Genomic DNA, 18,978 nt, shown 5'->3' on the forward strand with positions numbered 1-18,978 from the left:
AACGTAAATGAAAAAAAAAGAACCACAAAAATACCCCTCATTCAACCCAAAAAAAAAAAAATTAAAAAAAAAAATAGCAGTTGCCACATAATTTTAAAATAAATAAAACACATGAAAAACTATTTTTGAAAAATAAAACAAATTAATGTATATAAATAAAAATAAAAATGACAAAAATGTAAATTAAAAAAAAAAGAACCAGAAAAATATGCCTCATCCAAAAAAAAAAAAAAAAATTTAAAACAGAAATTAGCATTTGCCACGTAATTTAAAAATAAATGAAACACATGAAAAACCATATTTGAAAAATAAAAACAAATTAATGTATAGAAATAAAAAAATGACAAAAACGTAAATTAAAAAAAAAGAACCAGAAAAATACGCCTCATCCAAAAAAAAAATTTTTAAAAATAGAAATTACCATTTACCACGTAATTTACAAATAAATAAAACACATGAAAACCTATTTTTGAAAAATAAAAACAAATTAATGTATACAAATAAAAATAAAAATGACAAAAACGTAAATTAAAAAAAAGAACCAGAAAAATATGCCTCATCGAAAAAAAAATAAAAATAAATTAAAAACAGAAATTACCATTTGCCACGTAATTTACAAATAAATAAAACACATAAAAACTCATTTTTGAAAAATAAAAACAAATTATTGTATACCAATAAAAATAAATAAGACAAAAACGTAAATTAAAGAAAAAGAACAAATTAATGTATACAAAAAGAAAAATGACAAAAACATAAATTAAAAAAAAAAAGAACCATAAAAATACGCCTAATCCCCTCCCCCAAAAAAAAAAATCGGCACCAATGATGCTGACGTGGAGGATGTATGGCAAGGAGTTGACATGAAAAAATTACTTCAAGGGCAGTTTGGTCATTCACCATAAAGACACTTCACCAAAAAGTCAAAAAGTCAAAAAAGTCAAAAATTTTTTCCAAACCAAACATTTTAGCCCCAGACTAAAATAATCTAAAAAGTTAAAAAGTCAAAAAATTAAAAGCCAACCCACTTCCCAAACGGAAGGTCAGACTATTAAAATCACTCATTCTATAACAGATTGGATCAAGTCATTTAATTAGTAAATCGAATGGATACTTACCCAACCCTGCATGATATAGGGTGCAAACCAAAGAAAGCTTGTAAATGATGCAGCCCAGTTTTATGCTATTGCAAAGGGACATTGCCCAATGACGCTCACCAGCCCACCCCATACGATATCTATCTATATGGTTCAACCTAACCATTTTTGCCCTCAGAATTTTATATTGTGTTTGAGTTATAAATTTAAATAAAAATCTATCCAAATATATTTTACTCACTTTATTTTTTCTTTTCTTTTCTTTTTAAATCTCTTACTTGAATCAATAATCTAAACAAAATCTTTCATACACAGAAGAAAATGTACTCATGAGTTTCCTCTTCTTTCATACACAAACTACATATAAGGTCCACATGCATACCCCATTTCAATAATCTATCCTTATTGTAGGAACACTACAAATCTAGAACATTTATCTAGAAAATTATCTAGAAATATTAATATGTGGTGTCCTGATTTATTTTATACATAGATCTTACAATACACACTTTTAATTTCTACCACACTTCAATTCTTGACACAAATATGAAAATAAATTTTGGTTTCCTAGTCTTATTCTTAGGCTAATTAAGTATAGTTCATGAATTTGAATAAAAATTTAGAGGACAAAAAGAAAAATTCCTACCCAAATTTATGAATTCAACACAATGTTAGTGGCTAATCTTTGTTTTGCATAAGTTCTATTAAGTGGTACGAAGTTCACATTTATATAGCTAATGGTGCCACCAGCCAAGCCATAAGAGGACCAGCATTCTTGTATTATATTAAAACAACACTACATTACATTTTTTCTAGACAAGGACCCATATTTTAAAAAATATATATATTAATTAAATACGACAATTCAAATACGCTCTTACAATCGATTTTGTGCGACATTCCCACACAAAATAACAAATAATTGCGTTTTTTACAATATTGTTGTACGCGCCGCTAAATTGACCTAAACTATCTCGGAATTCGGATACAACATTATTTCCGAGCTTGATAAATGTTTTAACGCCTTGACGACTAACAATTGAATATTCATTTGATTGCGGCGGCATTACAACGGGGACACGCCGCAATACAACAAAACGATCTATTTCAGTGCCCCTAACCATACAACCAGTTCGTGGGTCACCACTGGACCACAGGAAAACATCTTCAAACTTGGGCGTATACGCAGGATTAGGAAACCGGTCCAACACAACGACAAATTCACATTGGCCATACGTCTGGATTCCCAATGCTTTCCAGAGGTTGTAGTTGAATAGGCATTGTATCTTGTAGACCCCCTGATTGCCCGGTCTGGAGAGGTCTACTGCTTTGAACCACATCGGGTTCTTCAAAGTATCGTAAAAGACCCCTGACAGCGTCCTCTTTCTCCAATGTATGTGGTTCGACGCATCCGTTCGTATGGAATATCGAATAGCCGTATTGGAAGTGGAATATCTTCCTGCGTTGGGCCTTCTTCTTGGCATTACGATGCCTCTTCTTGACTGGTTCTGGCGAACAGGGGCTCCTTGATTGTATAGAATTTTGCGTTTCGGATCGTCCACGCTTTGAGCCCGGCGTGTTTATGTTTTTCCAAAAACTCTTTGTAACTGGAGTCGGCTCTGGGGTTACATAATATAATACTTGGAATCCCGCCCGTTATTTTCTTTGGGCGGGCATATTTACAATTTGAAAAAACATCCCGTTGCGCTCCAATAAACTCGCGCTAATGTTTCAAAAATTGTGGGGCCACATCGTCGATTATGTTGTAGAAAGCGTCGTCCTTGTGGTCCCTCAGCTCGATGTGGCCAGAATAATAATTATGTGGTCCCAAAGACCGGGCCCAACATGTTTTCCCAATTCTAGATGGGCCTTCAATTATAATGCTCTTGGGCCTGTTCGGTCTTTGGGCTTCGTCTCTTATATTGTCTGCAACTCATTGCTGTATTGCTGTTAGAACGATCCATACTGTGTTTGTAAATGGATGAACATACGGCAATGGTGGATTAAATGAAATCCGGTCATAATTTGATGGCAGCTTGTCATAATTTAATCAGAAACATTTTGGGTCGCCATTTCGTACCACTGCTAGTGCTTCGTCCTTGGTGCCGGCGGCAAGTGCATCGCGATAAAATTTGGGCCTTCTCTTTAGTGTCCACTTCTTTCATAGTTTGGATGGGCCGCTTACTGATGGGCCTATCTCTAATGGGCTGATGTACCATATGTCTGGCCCTATTTTAAAATAACTAATAAACATTAAATGGGCCTCATTGTTGTAATTGGGCCGTTGGTCTGTTTACCAATTACAACCATTTATCCAGCTTAAACCTGCTCAGAAATCGAATTTATTAAGACACATAAATTCAATAAAACTGCATTTTTATTTAATCATAATAATTTATATAAATATTTTCCCATCACCAATCTTTTACATAATATGAAAGCTCATCGAGTACAATGGTCAGTGCGAGACAATAATTTACAGTGCTAATAATCCCAAAGTTGGATAATTTGTTCGTCATCCTGCGTGCAATAAACTGGGTAAATACAGTCTCCGACAGGCTTCTGCGACCACTGGAAGTCAGCCATGTATGCATTGTTGCTGTAAACGTCCGGATTCCCAATGCTTTCCGGAGGTTGTAGTTGAATAGGCATTGTATCTTGTAGACCCCCTGATTGCCCGGTCTGGAGAGGTCTACTGCTTTGAACCACATCGGGTTCTTCAAAGTATCGTAAAAGACCCTTGACAGTGTCCTCTCTCTCCAATGTATGTGGTTCGACGCATCTGTTCGTATGGAATATCGAACAGCCGCATTGGAAGTGGAATATCTTCCTGCGTTGGGCCTTCTTCTTGGCATTATGATGCCTCTTCTTGACTAGTTCTGGCGAACAGAGGCTCCTTGATTGTATAGAATTCTGTGTTTCGGATCGTCCACGCTTTGAGCCCGGCGTGTTCATGTTTTTCCAAAAACTCTTTGTAACTGGAGTCGGCTCTGGGGTTACATAATATAATACTTGGAATCTCGCCCGTTATTTTCTTTGGGCGGGCATATTTACAATTTGAAAAAAAATCCCGTTGCGCTCCAATAAACTCGCGCCAATGTTTCAAAAATTGTGGGGCCACATCGTCGATTATGTTGTAGAAAGCGTCGCCCTTGTGGTCCCTCAGGTCGATGTGGCCAGAATAATAATTATGTGGTTCCAAAGACCGGGCCCAACATGTTTTTCCAATTCTAGATGGGCCTTCAATTATAATACTCTTGGGCCTGTGCGGTCTTTGGGCTTCATCTCTTATATTGTCTGCAACCCATTGCTGTATTGCTGTTGGAACGATCCATACTGTGTCTGTAAATGGATGAACATACGGCAATGGTGGATTAAATAAAATCCGGTCATAATTTGATGACAGCTTGTCATAATTTAACCAGAAACATTTTGGGTCGCCATTTCGTACCACTGCTAGTGCTTCGTCCTTGGTGCCGGTGGCAAGTGCATCGCGATATATATTGTCTTTGTTATTCTGGTTAGCGCAGCGGCTTCTCTCACGGAATTCACCCCATTCCGTGTAATCCCCCGTGTTTGGAGATGTATTCCAGCACATTCTGTTGGTTGTATGCCCCTTGTACATTCGGATGGAAATGGCGACTGGTTCGATCGTGAGTAACGTCGATGAACCATTCATTCTGCGTCTGAAAACGATATGGAAATTGAACAAGGGCATGGAGATGTGGTTGCCCGTCCTCGTGCAATTCATGTGCGACCCTCACATAATTTGGTGGTCTGGTTGTGAACAGCGCTCTAATTTTCTCTAACAATCTCTCTTTAGGTATAGAACATTGGGCATATGTGAGGAAGATGTTCTTGTTCTGGACTCTAAAACGACGTCGCATTGATGCCATAACTCACTCTCAGATGACGTCACTTACTCTCTTGGATGATGCAAGTCACTCTCTGAAAAACTTTACTGCTGGAAGAGAGTTAAGGAGTGAGTTATATAGGTGCCTCGGAGCGTCCCACTAATATTACCTGGGACGCTCCCCCCCGCGCCACGTGTCGTCCCCCGATTGGTGCTCCCTTCCGCAATTCGCGGCGTGTTGTCGTCTAGGGCTTCCGCTTCGCGCCCAGATCTACGGTCATGATTAAAAATCTAAAAAGGCAAGCGCCGCTCCCCGATCTGCTGCCAAGATTAAAAATCTAAAAAGGCAAGCGCAGATGGGAAATTATATAAGCCAAAATAATTGGGGGAGTTTGAATTATTTTGCAAATGGATCGCGAAGATCTAGGCCAATTTCGAGGGCTGATTTTAAAATACGAGCCGGATCTATTATTCAAAGCTGTCATCAAATTATGATCGGATTTCATTTAATCCACCATTGCCGTATGTTCATCCATTTACAGACACAGTATGGATCGTTCCAACAGCAATACAGCAATGGGTTGCAGACAATATAAGAGATGAAGCCCAAAGACCGCACAGGCCCAAGAGCATTATAATTGAAGGCCCATCTAGAATTGGGAAAACATGTTGGGCCCGGTCTTTGGGACCACATAATTATTATTCTGGCCACATCGACCTGAGGGACCACAAGGATGACGCTTTCTACAATATAATCGACGATGTGGCCCCACAATTTTTGAAACATTGGTGCGAGTTTATTGGAGCGCAACGGGATTTTTTTTCAAATTGTAAATATGCCCGCCCAAAGAAAATAACGGGCGGGATTCCAAGTATTATATTATGTAACCTAGGAGCCGACTCCAGTTACAAAGAGTTTTTGGAAAAACATGAACACACCGGGCTCAAAGCGTGGACGATCCGAAACGCAGAATTCTATATAGTCAAGGAGCCTTTGTTCGCCAGAACCAGTCAAGAAGAGGCACCGTAATGCCAAGAAGAAGGCCCAACGCAGGAAGATATTCCATTTCCAATGCGGCTGTTCGATATTTCATACGAACGGATGCGTCGAACCACATACATTGGAGAGAGAGGACGCTGTCAGGGGTCTTTTACGATACTTTGAAGAACCCGATGTGGTTCAAAGCAGTAGACCTCTCTAGACCGGGTAATCAGGGGGTCTACAAGATACAATGCCTATTCAACTACAACCTCCGGAAAGCATTGGGAATCCGGACGTTTACAGCAACAATGCATACATGGCTGACTTCCAGTGGTCGCAGAAGCCTGTCGGAGACTGTATTTACCCAGCTTATTGCACGCAGGATGACGAACAAATTATCCAGCTTTGGGATTATTAACACTGTAAATTATTTTCTCGCACTGACCATTGTACTCGACGAGCTCTCATATTATGTAAAAGATTGGCGATTGGAAAATATTTATGCAAATTATTATGATTAAATAAAAATGCAGTTTTATTGAATTTATGTGTCTTAATAAATTCGATTTCTGAGCAAATTTAAGTTGGATAAATGGGCTGTAAGGCGTTGATGAAAACAATAAAAAAAAAATAACAAAAACGTAAATGGAAAAAAAAGAACCACAAAAATACCCCTTATCCAACCCCCCCCCCCCCCCAAAAAAAAAAATTTAAAGTCCAAAACGTACTCATGAGTTTCCTCTTCTTTCATACACAAACTACATATAAGGTCCACATGCATACCCCATTTCAATAATCTATCCTTATTGTAGGAACACTACAAATCTAGAACATTTATCTAGAAAATTATCTAGAAATATTAATATGTGGTGTCCTGATTTATTTTATATATAGATCTTACAATACACATTTTTAATTTCTACCACACTTCAATTCTTGACACAAATATGAAAATAAATTTTGGTTTCCTAGTCTTATTCTTAGGCTAATTAAGTATAGTTCATGAATTTGAATAAAAATTTAGAGGACAAAAAGAAAAATTCCTACCCAAATTTATGAATTAAACACAATGTTAGTGGCTAATCTTTGTTTTGCATAAGTTCTATTAAGTGGTACGAAGTTCACATTTATATAGCTAATGGTGCCACCAGCCAAGCCACAAGAGGACCAGCATTCTTGTATTATATTAAAACAACACTACATTACATTAATAAGTTAATAATTATCTTGGCTCCTAGATTGTGACAAGCTCCCAAAGTTCCATCACAAAATTAACATATTTAATTAATATATATATTTTTTAAAACATGGGTCCTTGTCTCTCGCTGATTATTATTGTTTTGAAATTTATTGATTTTGACACTATGTACGTGATTCTACCCCTATGTTGTGAACAAGGCCGACACAAGAAACATGGATGGTTTGATTTTGTATTTATTTTTGTTTTTTTTCCTATCTTTTTTGTGATGATAGTGAAAGGTTACCAGATCAATAACAGCCGTCCGATCGTGGTGAGTTTGGGCTGCGATAAGAGGTTGCAGCCGTTCAAACTCTGTGATCATCGACCCCATTGTTGGAATTTAGTGCAAGAAGTTACAAAAGAAAATACAAATATTTATGGCCAAACAAAATATATATATATATATATATATATATTGAGATTGCCATCATTTGTTGATGGACTCGGATTAAAAAAGTTAGCACTTGTGTAAGATGACTTCACTTCAAAATGCTTGTCATGCGTAAGCATATTTGGAATCATTTTTTTTCTTTTTTTCTTTTTAACAAATTAAAAGTTGATAATAGAAAAGAAATGAGTTGGATTCCTAGGATGTTGTATGGGCCCGCGGAGCTCCTTACTGATTCTGTTTCGATAATTTAAACTGTTTAATGTTTAAGATACTTTATGCATATCATTTATAAAAAAAAAAAAAAAAATAGAACAATTTGATCATCGTAATCTATTCAATTTATTACATTTGTTTTTAAAAAAAACCAATGACAGATGTGTTTTTAAAAATAGATTATTCTTTTAGTGTACACAACAAATCGAATAGTTAAAATTATTGGATTGACCTAATTTGTAGTGTTGATGATATGTCATGACCTAACTCCGGATGCTTAGAGCTAGAATCGCAACTTGCTAATTAATTCTAATTTTCACAAATTAAGTGAAGTAGACGGATGCGAAATACACTACAAAAAAAAGTGTTTTTTGCGACGGCAAAACGCCGTCGCAAATGGTCCCGCGCGCCGTCTCTAATAGTTTTTGCGACGGTAATTTGGCTTTTTGCGACGGCAGGTGGGGGTCGCGACAAAGGGGGTTGCAAAAGGGCTTTAGCGACGGTAAGTGCCGTCGCCATTGTTTTTTGCGACGGGAGTCTGCCTTTTTTGCGACGGCAATGTTCTGTCGCCAATAATGGAAGAAAATCTGCATTTTTGCGACGGCACAGTATTTCCGTCGCTAAACAAGGTCTTTTGAGACGGCAAGAATGCCGTCGCTAAAGGTTTTATTTTAAATTATATTGCGTAGCATTTGCAACAGTATGTCTGCCGTCGCAAAAGACTCCTAAAGCTTTTTTGCGACGGAATATTAAGCCGTCTCAAAAAAAAAAAAAAAAAAAAACCTGTTTCGAAATTATTAAAAAAATTAAAATAACCTGTATTAAATGAAAAATAACTATAAAAAAATCCAAAAATTACATAATAATATAAATACATACATAAACAAAAGTTGACAAATAATGAAAATTTATAATGTTGTTTCATTCATAACAATACAGAAATAAAAATTCATAAAAACAAAATTATGCCACTACATAATGTCGCATATTACATACATAATGTTATTCACAAATTTAAATAACATAAATCAAAATCAAAATCAAAAGTTCTCGTCTTGATTCTTTCGTGGGTTACAAAAACAAAAGTTGGTCATAATCTTTATACGCCCGCATTCCACAAGAAGCAACTGCCACTCAGGAAATATCTGAAAAAAACAAGATAAAAATAATTAATAACCATATAATGGTGTTAATATTTTAATTACAGAAAAATATAAAAAAAAATTGACTACTATATAATTAGAAAGATAGTTTAGTAAATAATTTTGACTAGACCGAAATCCGGCTCTAACTCCCAAACCGGGAACCCGATTCGAGCCCCGTCTTCTCCCACAAGTCTCTCGTGCCTAGGCGGTCGCGTGTGCCAAGTTTCGTGCTCAACCGACACCGTTTGGTGATTTTGGGGCGTTAACGCCTCGAATTCAAGTTTCTTAAGGAACTAGTTTGCCTAAAGTGAAATCCGGCTCTAACTCCCAAACCAGGAACCCGATTCGAGCCCCGTCTTCTCCCACAAGTCTCTCGTGCCTAGGCGGTCGCGTGTGCCAAGTTTCGTGCTCAACCGACGCCGTTTGGTGATTTTGGGGCGTTAACGCCTCGAATTCAAGTTTCTTAAGGAACTAGTTTGCCTAAAGTGAAATCCGGCTCTAACTCCCAAACCGGGAACCCGATTCGAGCCCCGTCTTCTCCCACAAGTCTCTCGTGCCTAGGCGGTCGCGTGTGCCAAGTTTCGTGCTCAACCGACGCCGTTTGGTGATTTTGGGGCGTTAACGTCTCGAATTCAAGTTTCTTAAGGAACTAGTTTGCCTAAAGTGAAATCCGGCTCTAACTCCCAAATCGGGAACCCGATTCGAGCCCCGTCTTCTCCCACAAGTGTCTCGTGCCTAGGCGGTCGCGTGTGCCAAGTTTCGTGCTCAACCAACGCCGTTTGGTGATTTTGGGGCGTTAACGCCTCGAATTCAAGTTTCTTAAGGAACTAGTGTGCCTAAAGTGAAATCCGGCTCTAACTCCCAAACCGGGAACTCGATTCGAGCCCCGTCTTCTCCCACAAGTTTCTCGTGCCTAGGCGGTCGCGTGTGCCAAGTTTCGTGCTCAACCGACGCCGTTTGGTGATTTTGGGGCGTTAACGCCTCGAATTCAAGTTTCTTAAGGAACTAGTTTGCCTAAACCGAAATCCGGCTCGAACTCCCAAACCGGGAACCCGATTCGAGCCCCGTCTTCTCCCACTAGTCTCTCGTGCCTAGGTGGTCGTGTGTGCCAAGTTTCGTACTAAATCCGGCTCTAACTAGTCCCGTCTTCTCCCACAAGTCTCTTAACTTAGAATGTAAAGAATGCAAAGATACATTTTAGCTTAGAATGCAAAGATACATTTTATACCTGATCTTCTGGTGGTGGTGTATATGGATTCTCGTCTTCTGCAGATTCCCTAAATGCCCGGTGGCCACTCGATGCATCAGGAACCTATGTTAGTCAATGCATAATGTGTTAATCATATTCAAATTTTATACATAATCTTGAGTGACAATTGAACTATCAAACAATTTCATTTATGTGGAACCTGTCTGTTGGGATCTACACTCGCCCCCTGTGACACAAGGGCCATCATCTCAGCTCTCATCTGCTGTAAATGTGTAGAGAACTCTGCTCGCAGCTCCTCCCTCAACTCATCCCTTAGCTCTGCACGAACCTGCTGCGTGATCTGATCAAAAGTCGATGGCTGGGGTGTTGACTATGATGGCCCAGCACCATTTTTATACACCGCTCTCCGAGGCACAATTCTCCCGTACGTGCGACAATATCCATGTCCGTCATGACCTATCAACTCATGAAAAATGGCATTCTTAGCCTCCAAAGTCCGACCATCCTCAGGTAGCATAGAGAGTTGACGATTAAACTCATCCTGTATTGAATAAGACATACAAGTATATGCCAAATTAAGATGATTGACACACAAAAAATAAACTTTAAATACAATCAAAGGTGTTTGGAAACTACCAAGGTCTGGATAACCTCTGGGTCATCTCCTCTACGTGTCATAAGCCAAACATTCATCTTATCAGTAGACTCCCCCTTACTGGTCATCTACATTTTTTTAGAAATATGAAAATTAGAATCCAAATAATTTGCAAATATACAATGTTTATTTATATACAAAAATAAAACAATAAAATGTAAACCTCATGCCGTATCTGAGAGAAAGTAGTACGCCCTGTGGTATGAGCTATGCTGTGAGCTCGCCGATTTTTAGCGTTCCTACTTGCAATTTTCTAGAACAGGTTTAACAAATGTAAGTATGTAAATATGATTTGTATGTTTACATATCATAAATATAACTTATTTGTATACCTCAGCATCGGAAGTACGCCAATACTCCACAAGTTGTTCCCACTGGCTTGGCACAATGTGCATAGGAACATCATCCTTCAGATTAGGATCAGAACTTCTAGGCTTGAAATACTTCGCCTTAATCTTGTTCTTGTGATCCTTCCATATGCTGTTGCAGTTTTTCATGCAGATTGGCTTGTACTCCTCTGGACATATATTCAAATTGTCCTATAAAACACAATTTCAAAGTTTAAGGCAAAGTATAGCACAAATTTGGAAATCAAATTTGTGGAAAAAATTATACTTTTACCTTCACATCCTTCCAGATAGCATCAACAATATCATCAGGCACATTGTTCCAGTCAAGAAAAGTAAGAGAAACAATGTTACCATTCCGCACAATAATGCCAAGTTGAGTAGTTAACTTAGCCACGTTATCCCTTATTGGACAGTAATTTTCATAAAATTGTATGTCCAGCTTTTTACCAGTACCCCACTCTTTAATGCCCTTGGCACATCCTCTACCACGCCTAATCGAGGTTGATGAAGAACTAACATGACCTGCGAGATACAACAACAATAAACAATATGCAATGGTAATAAACAAATGCAAATTTAAATAATGTGAATACAAATCATATCAAATAAATCTGAGGTGAGCTGTGAAGAAGTCGAAGGGTCTGCAAAATACAATGACAATAAACAAGTTATATATAATGAGCATAAATAAATGTATGTGTAAATAATTTTCATACAAATCAAAGCAAATTTATATACCTGCAGATGGCTCATAAGCTGATGATGATAGCTGCTGTGGTGCCACTGATGGTGGACGCACCGATGGTAGGCGTGGAGGCTGAGTACATGGTAGCTGCTGTGGTGCCACTGATGGTGGTCAATATGGTGGTACTAATGGCCCCTCAGATGGTGGTGGCACTAATGGCCCCTCCGATGGTGGCCGATGTGATGCCTCCTCTGATGGTGGTGCTACTGATGTCCTGTTATGTAGCACATCAGATATCATGCGCCGGGGATGATCAGGCTTCCTCTTCTTTCCCATAATAATCTGCAAGCAATATAACACTAATTGACATTAGAAACATAGACAATGGTTTGTCATCAACTATAATATGACATTAATTGAACTAATACAATTACGAAGACAAAATAAATTAAGAAATTGATGATTAACTACAACCTTGGCCTTAATTGAATTACTAATGTTGATTAAATATCAGCCTATTTGAACATCAACTGTTTCCCCTTCTGCGGCTTCCCTCACCCAACCAACTTCTTCATCACGAAGCATTATATTTTCTTCCAATTGTTGGCTCATGTATGGCTCGATTTGTGGATCAGTCGAACTCATGTCAAATAAACCTCTTTGAGACATCTTCACCACGACTTGCCAGTCTGGTTGTAACGGGTCTGCAACATACCAAACTTGCTCTGCTTGGGACGCCAAGATGAAAGGTTCATTGGCAATTCGCTCATCTCGATACAACAAATGATTGAAGTTCACCAACGTGAAATTGAAGACATCTTCTTTCTTCCCGTGAATGTTGTCAATCCAATCACACTTAAACAACACATGTTTCTTCTCATTGGAATATCGAATCTCAACAATATCTGTCAATTGTCCATAATAGTACACAGACCCCACACGAGGATTCTTGTCTTTTCGACTAGCATAACTTATGGTATCTGCCTTCAAAGCTACACCACAATTTTGTGTGGCTCGACGATTATCCATGGCCTTTACTCGATACCAAAACCCATTCAGTATATACCCGTTGAACCTCCTTGCCAGGTTATGAGGACCATTTGCCAATAGAATAATCTCTTCAGAAAATATGACATCAGTAGTCCTTCGCAAAGTTTGGACCTATTTAACACAAAAATGTAAAATTTGAAATGTAGATCGACTTAAGTAACTAGAATCTATAGAGTTAAATACATACATGTTCCTTGAACCAAATGTGAAAAGTTTCAAAATGTTCACGCCGAAGTTGATGATCGTCGACACGAGGCATTTTGAGCTTAAGTACTTCAAGGTATTTGCTGTGTAGATTGAAATTTTAGCAATACAAAAAATTTAGTTGAAAATTCAATAAAACATAATAAAATATTGAGTGAGTGACTTAACCTACTTTATGAATGGTTGAACCGCGCTTGTATTGAATAAGATGTACCGATGAGCTTGTACCCAAGAGGTATTATCAAGATAAAAGCTTGTGTTTTCACCAATAGCATGACCCAAATTATCAGCACCACTATAGTTCCTCACGGGTCGACTAGATTTGGTTTCCACATCATTGGGATATTGTGCACAAAAATTCATGCATTCTTCCATAAGATATCCTTTAGCAATTGATCCTTCAGGATGAGCTCTATTACGCACGTATTGCTTCAAAGTAAGAAGATACCTCTCAATTGGATACATCCATCGAAACTAAATCGATCCACCCAATAAGGCTTCATCAGCTAGATGTATAGGCAAGTGCTCCATTATATCAAAAAAACTCGGAGGAAATATTTTCTCTAGATGAGAAAGTGTTACAGCGATACGATCTTGAATATATTGCAAATCCGTCGCACGATTCACTTTCGAACACAATTGTCTAAAGAAATTGCTCAATTCAATCAAGGGTTCAATTATATTCTTCGGTAACGATCTTCGAATAGCCAATGGAATAAGTTGTTGCATCAGAATATGACTATCGTGGCTCTTAAGAGCCCCAATGCTTCTATCATGTAAGCGCACACGACGTGATATATTGGATGAATACCCGTCAGGAACTCTTACTTCCTTCAACACTTTCAAGAACAAATCTTTCTCATCCTTGGTCATCGTGAATTGTGCTGGTGGTAAATAGGCTTTATTCGACCCTCTTAACTGTAAATGTAGGGGTTTTCTAATATTCATATCTTGTAAATCACGCCGAGCATTAACACCATCCTTCGATTTTCCTGCAACCGCTAATATTGTCCACAACACATTGTCACAAACATTCTTCTCTATATGCATCACATCGAGGTTGTGTCTTATTAGATTGTGCTCCCAATATGGCAATTCATAAAAGATACTCTTTTTCTTCCAACTATGGGTGCGATGTCCAGCTTTCTCCTTCTGTACCTGTCTCCTATGCCTCTCCTTAAGGTCATCCCTCTTGTATTGGGTTAAAATACCCTCAGATTCTAATTGTAGCAACATCTCAGTTCCAGACAACAATTTTGGTTTGAGTCTAACTTCCCGACTACCATCAAATGATACTTTATCCTTCCGAAATTTATGGCCAGTATGTAAAAATCTGCGATGACCTAAGTATGATTGTTTCCTACTATGCTTCAACCAACACGATGTAGTTTGCTTATTGCAATAAGGACATGCATATTCGCCTTTAGTGCTCCATCCTGACAAGTTTGCGTATGCAGGAAAATCACTAATTGTCCACAGTAAAGCTGCATGCATTTAAAACATTTGATTTGTTGATGCATCAAATGTTGACACACCCTCATTCCATAGTTCTTTCAACTCCTCAATCAACGGTTGCATATACACATCAATCTTGTCACCAGGTCCTTTCGGGCCGTCAATAAGCACGGATAAAATTAGAAATGGTTGCTTCATGCACATCCATGGCGGCAAGTTATATGGAATGAGCACAACAGGCCAAGTGCTATGAACTATGTTCATCGTTCTGAATGGGTTAAAACCACCAGATGCTAAGCCAAGCCTTACACTTCGGCAATCATTACTAAAGTCAATATTCCGATGGTCAAAATCTTTCCATGCAAGGGAGTCAGCAGGATGCCTGAAGACACCATCATCAGTTCGTTCCTCTGCATGCCATCTCATGAACTTGGCCGTCTTGGATGACATAAACAACCTCTGCAACCTTGGCTTTAAAGGAAAATACCTCATCTGTTTTGCAGCTATTTGTTTGCCACCTTTGTTAGGACCATTTGAACCACCATCACCATTTGATTTCTATCTAGAACTGTTGCATATGACACATTTATCAAGATTGGCATCCTCGTTTCGAAACAACATGCAACTGTTCGGACATGCATCCCACGTCTCATACGTGAAGCCCAAATCCGTTATGACTTTTTGAGCTTTATAATATGAGTCCGGGAGTTTCACACCCAACGAGAACGCGTCATTCAATAACTCAAGCAACATGTCAACAGACTTGTCTGTCCACTGATTAAGCACTTTCAAATGTAGAAGTCGAACAATGAATGACAAAGATGTGAACTTCTGACAACCCGGATACAATTCACTTTGTGCATTTTGAAGAAGTTTGAAATACTTTGCAGTCTCTGCATTTGGACCGAGCTGGGGTTCAGATGCATGGGGATCAGGCCCCTGTGGTTCATCACTCTCAACACTTGTACCGACATGTGGATTTCCCATAGCCCCTTGTATCATTCCAATCATATCATCCCCAATGTCTAAATTAGTTAATGTTTTATTCTCTCGATTACTATGCAGAGATACGTAAGATTCCCCATGATTAATCCAATGTTTGTATTTTTTAAAAAAACCATTCAAAATCAGATGCTCCCGTACACCCTCTCGTACAAAATAGTATCGATTCTCACACTTCCTACACGGACAACTGATCATCGAACCTTCAACCGTATTGGTGTAGGCAAACACAAGGAATTCATCAATCCCATTAATATATTCGCTCGACATCCTATTTGGCAAATCAATCCAACTCTTATCCATCATCTGTACACATCCACAAAAAAATCTCATCAAAATAACTCTAAATATAATACCTACGTATTCATGTACCATGATACCTATCCGTCCAATTTCTCTCAAATAGTTATGAGAAAAATTATTTAAAAAACTACTTACATATAACATTTTCTCAAGTTAAACAATGACAAAGCAGCCCGTGACTGAGTGATAGATTGATCGACACCAGAAGAATGCTCAACCGAAGAAATGAGTTGCTTCTTTCTTCTCTATTGGTGAATTTGGTGAATTGGGGGATAACAAGAAACTATTTCAATTTCTAAAAATAGAGGTTCAATACATCTTTTCCTTTATGGTTCACAATCCGCATGGGTTCATCCATGTAATAATTGAATGAACTGGGTTGTGCACGGTCCGATTCAAAATGACAAAAGAACCATGCAGCAGTAAGGCCCTAAAGAGGAAGGGGTTTTTTACCTGGTTTATGCAACTTTTGAATAAATGATCAAAACATTGGAGAAAAAGTAAATCGGTCCTGTTATAGTTCAATAATGTTAAGGATACTAACACTTTGACTAACAATATTATTAACACACTCGAATTTTGATAAGATCAACCATCACTTGATGTGGGACTCACATAAGCTTTGTAACCGTGTTACTAAAATTCTCAATAAAATGTTAGTATCGCTAACATTTCATTATAGTTTGGAGGGAAAGCCTATGGCACACATCCCCTTAGGAGTGCATACTATATGCACCATACCACAAATTGGCATAACTTTGCCATAAAATTTATCAATTACAAAATGCGTAACCTCGCCACAAATAAACTTAACAAAATGTTCAAAATTTTGTGGTTGAAGTTACAAATGTTTGTGGTTTGGTTATAATATTTTTTGTTACTCTAATTTATAACGAGATTACGTATTTTGTAGTTGATGTAACAAAATTGTGATAAACTTACGCCAATTGGCAAGGCACATACAGGATGCACACACCATAGGCTTTCCCTAGTTTGTATACCTTATACTGTTTCTCTTAGTGGACCCTTAACAAACTCAGAAGTTGTCTAAAGAGAGAATTAAAAGGAAAGAGACCGTAAAATATAGCTTATATTTCTCAATATGAAAGCCAAAAACTGTCAACAATTAGCATACCCTTCGGATACTCAATCTCCCCTTATTTTTTTTATTTTTTATTTTTTTCCAAATATAAAGTATAAGCTTGCTCTAAGCATATTTTTATTTAGGATTTCTCATTTGGTATAATGTACAATAAACTTCAGAAGAAGATTCATATAAGGCTTAATTAGTTATGGCGGTAAAAATTTCGCGTGTTATCTGAATCTCAGTATAGTACAGGTGCCAATTCTAATGCAGTTCGATTTTTTTAAAGCAACCAACAATAACGATAAGGTTGTGACAGAACATACCCATTGTGCTTTCATATCTGCAAATGACATATCGCACCCCAAAAGCCAGAAAAGAATAGATCTAGCAAGCTTAATGCTGAATAATAGCATGAATATATCTAGCAGGAACAAGTATTACCGACACTGATCATATAATGCAAAGCTTGGGAAGACAAAGTCACACAATTTTTTTTAAAGTTATTTCATACCAGCAACTGTACAGTACCACATAAAACAATGTCACAAAGGAAGATAGCAAAAGAACATTATGATGTTGAACCAACATTCCATCTATGCTCTCTTAATTTATTTCGTACAAAACACAAATTCTATAATACACATACCCTAAAGACATGCAACTATGTTAAATAGATTTTGCACTTCCGAGTAACTGAAGGTTGAAAGACCATCCAAATGGGAGGCAAAATCTTAGATGCACATACATTCATCTATATATATATATATATATACAGAGAGAGAGAGAGAAAGAGAGAGAGAGAGCATACGCAGAGAGAAAACTATTGTCGTCGCCGGACCAACAGAGCCGTTGTCGTCGCCGCCGCACCGCCGCACCACCGCTACGGAGAGAACGGCACCACCGCTACAGAGAGAACGGCCTTCGTAGCTTGTTTGAGAAATTTGGGGGAAACAAAATGTTTTTGGAAGATTAGGGATTTGGCTGAAATCATCGAGCGGCAGGGAAGGGCGGGGTAATTTTTTTATTTTTTTCATTTTTTGCGACGGTTAGTTTTACACCGTCGCCAATGGTGACTAATTACATCATAAAACGGCGCCGTTTTAATAAGCCCCTTTTTGCGACGGAAGTTGCCGTCGCAAATTGCCACTGTTTGCGATAGCAAACATATGCCGTCTCAAAACTAATATTTTTTGCGACGGTAAAAAAACGCCGTCGCTAATAATTTGGCATTTAACAACTATCCGCTTGGTTTTATTGCCGATGGGACAAACGCCGTCGCTAACGCCTTTATTTGCGACGGTATAAGGTGCCGTCGCAAAAACCCATTTTTTGCGACGGGAGGCGCGCCGTCGCTATTGCTTCCGTGTTATTTGACCCTTTTTCTTGTAGTGATAGAAGTAAGAAAATAATTAAATAGATAATTAATTTCATTACTTATTTTACTATTGTAATAAAAAGAAATACATCCACTGGGGCTTTTCTTATTTTATTATTCGGTGAGAGACTATTATAAAAAAAAAAAAGAGAAAAAAAGATCAGGATCAAATTTCGTATTGGTCCCACTACACGAAATTACAATCATTCTTTATATTTCATCACCTGAAAGGGGTAACAGTTATAAACACATAGCAGAGTGAGAAATATTATGCCAAAAGTGTAGGGCTCAAAATAACAATGGAAAGTTATTTAAGCTAAAATATTATACAAACTTAATTTGAGTAAATAAATTATTTAAGTGACAGAAATTAAATTTAGAAATTATGTAAACAAATAACAATAACCACGGTATAGAACAAAACATAGCGTAAGGCACTGGAGTGACAATCAGAATAGGAGTCAATGGACCCATGACAAACGGAAGGCTACGAGGTAACCAAGCGGAGACTAATGATTATTTAAGTCCCCTAAAACATGAAACTTTTGAGATGGTACTCACAAAAATAAATATGTACATAATCATTTGTCAAATAAATTTGAAAATTTAAACAATTATATACATAGGTTTCAATTGAAGCAAATAGAGTTCAGAAAATAATTAATATAATTAAAATATCAA

The 18,978-nt window shown here is 37.7% G+C and overlaps 1 protein-coding gene across 1 annotated transcript; it reads right to left on the bottom strand.

Annotated features, from left to right (window-relative positions):
• Positions 1–10,339: 10,339 nt before the first annotated feature.
• Positions 10,340–11,307, bottom strand: LOC145796651 (uncharacterized). The gene is made up of 4 exons (XM_082881830.1): positions 11,119–11,307; positions 10,950–11,039; positions 10,768–10,854; positions 10,340–10,672 (listed from the first exon to the last, which is right to left on the bottom strand). Exons 1-4 carry the CDS (start codon positions 11,281–11,283, stop codon positions 10,502–10,504), a joined length of 513 nt encoding a protein of 170 aa, XP_082737956.1. The 5' UTR covers positions 11,284–11,307; the 3' UTR covers positions 10,340–10,501.
• Between the last annotated feature and the right edge of the window lie 7,671 nt (positions 11,308–18,978).

Source organism: Camellia sinensis, chromosome 8 (assembly GCF_055761805.1).
Source record: "Camellia sinensis isolate YWXY chromosome 8, ASM5576180v1, whole genome shotgun sequence".
Classification (NCBI taxonomy): domain Eukaryota; kingdom Viridiplantae; phylum Streptophyta; class Magnoliopsida; order Ericales; family Theaceae; genus Camellia; species Camellia sinensis.

Coding starts and splice junctions, on each gene's coding strand:
- LOC145796651 (XM_082881830.1), bottom strand. CDS start 11,283: ATGAAAAACTGCAACAGCATATGGAAGGATCACAAGAACAAGATTAAG. Junction 11,040..11,118: donor GGCGTACTTCCGATGCTGAG/GTATACAAATAA, acceptor AACCTGTTCTAG/AAAATTGCAAGTAGGAACGC. Junction 10,673..10,767: donor CAGAGGTTATCCAGACCTTG/GTAGTTTCCAAA, acceptor TATTCAATACAG/GATGAGTTTAATCGTCAACT.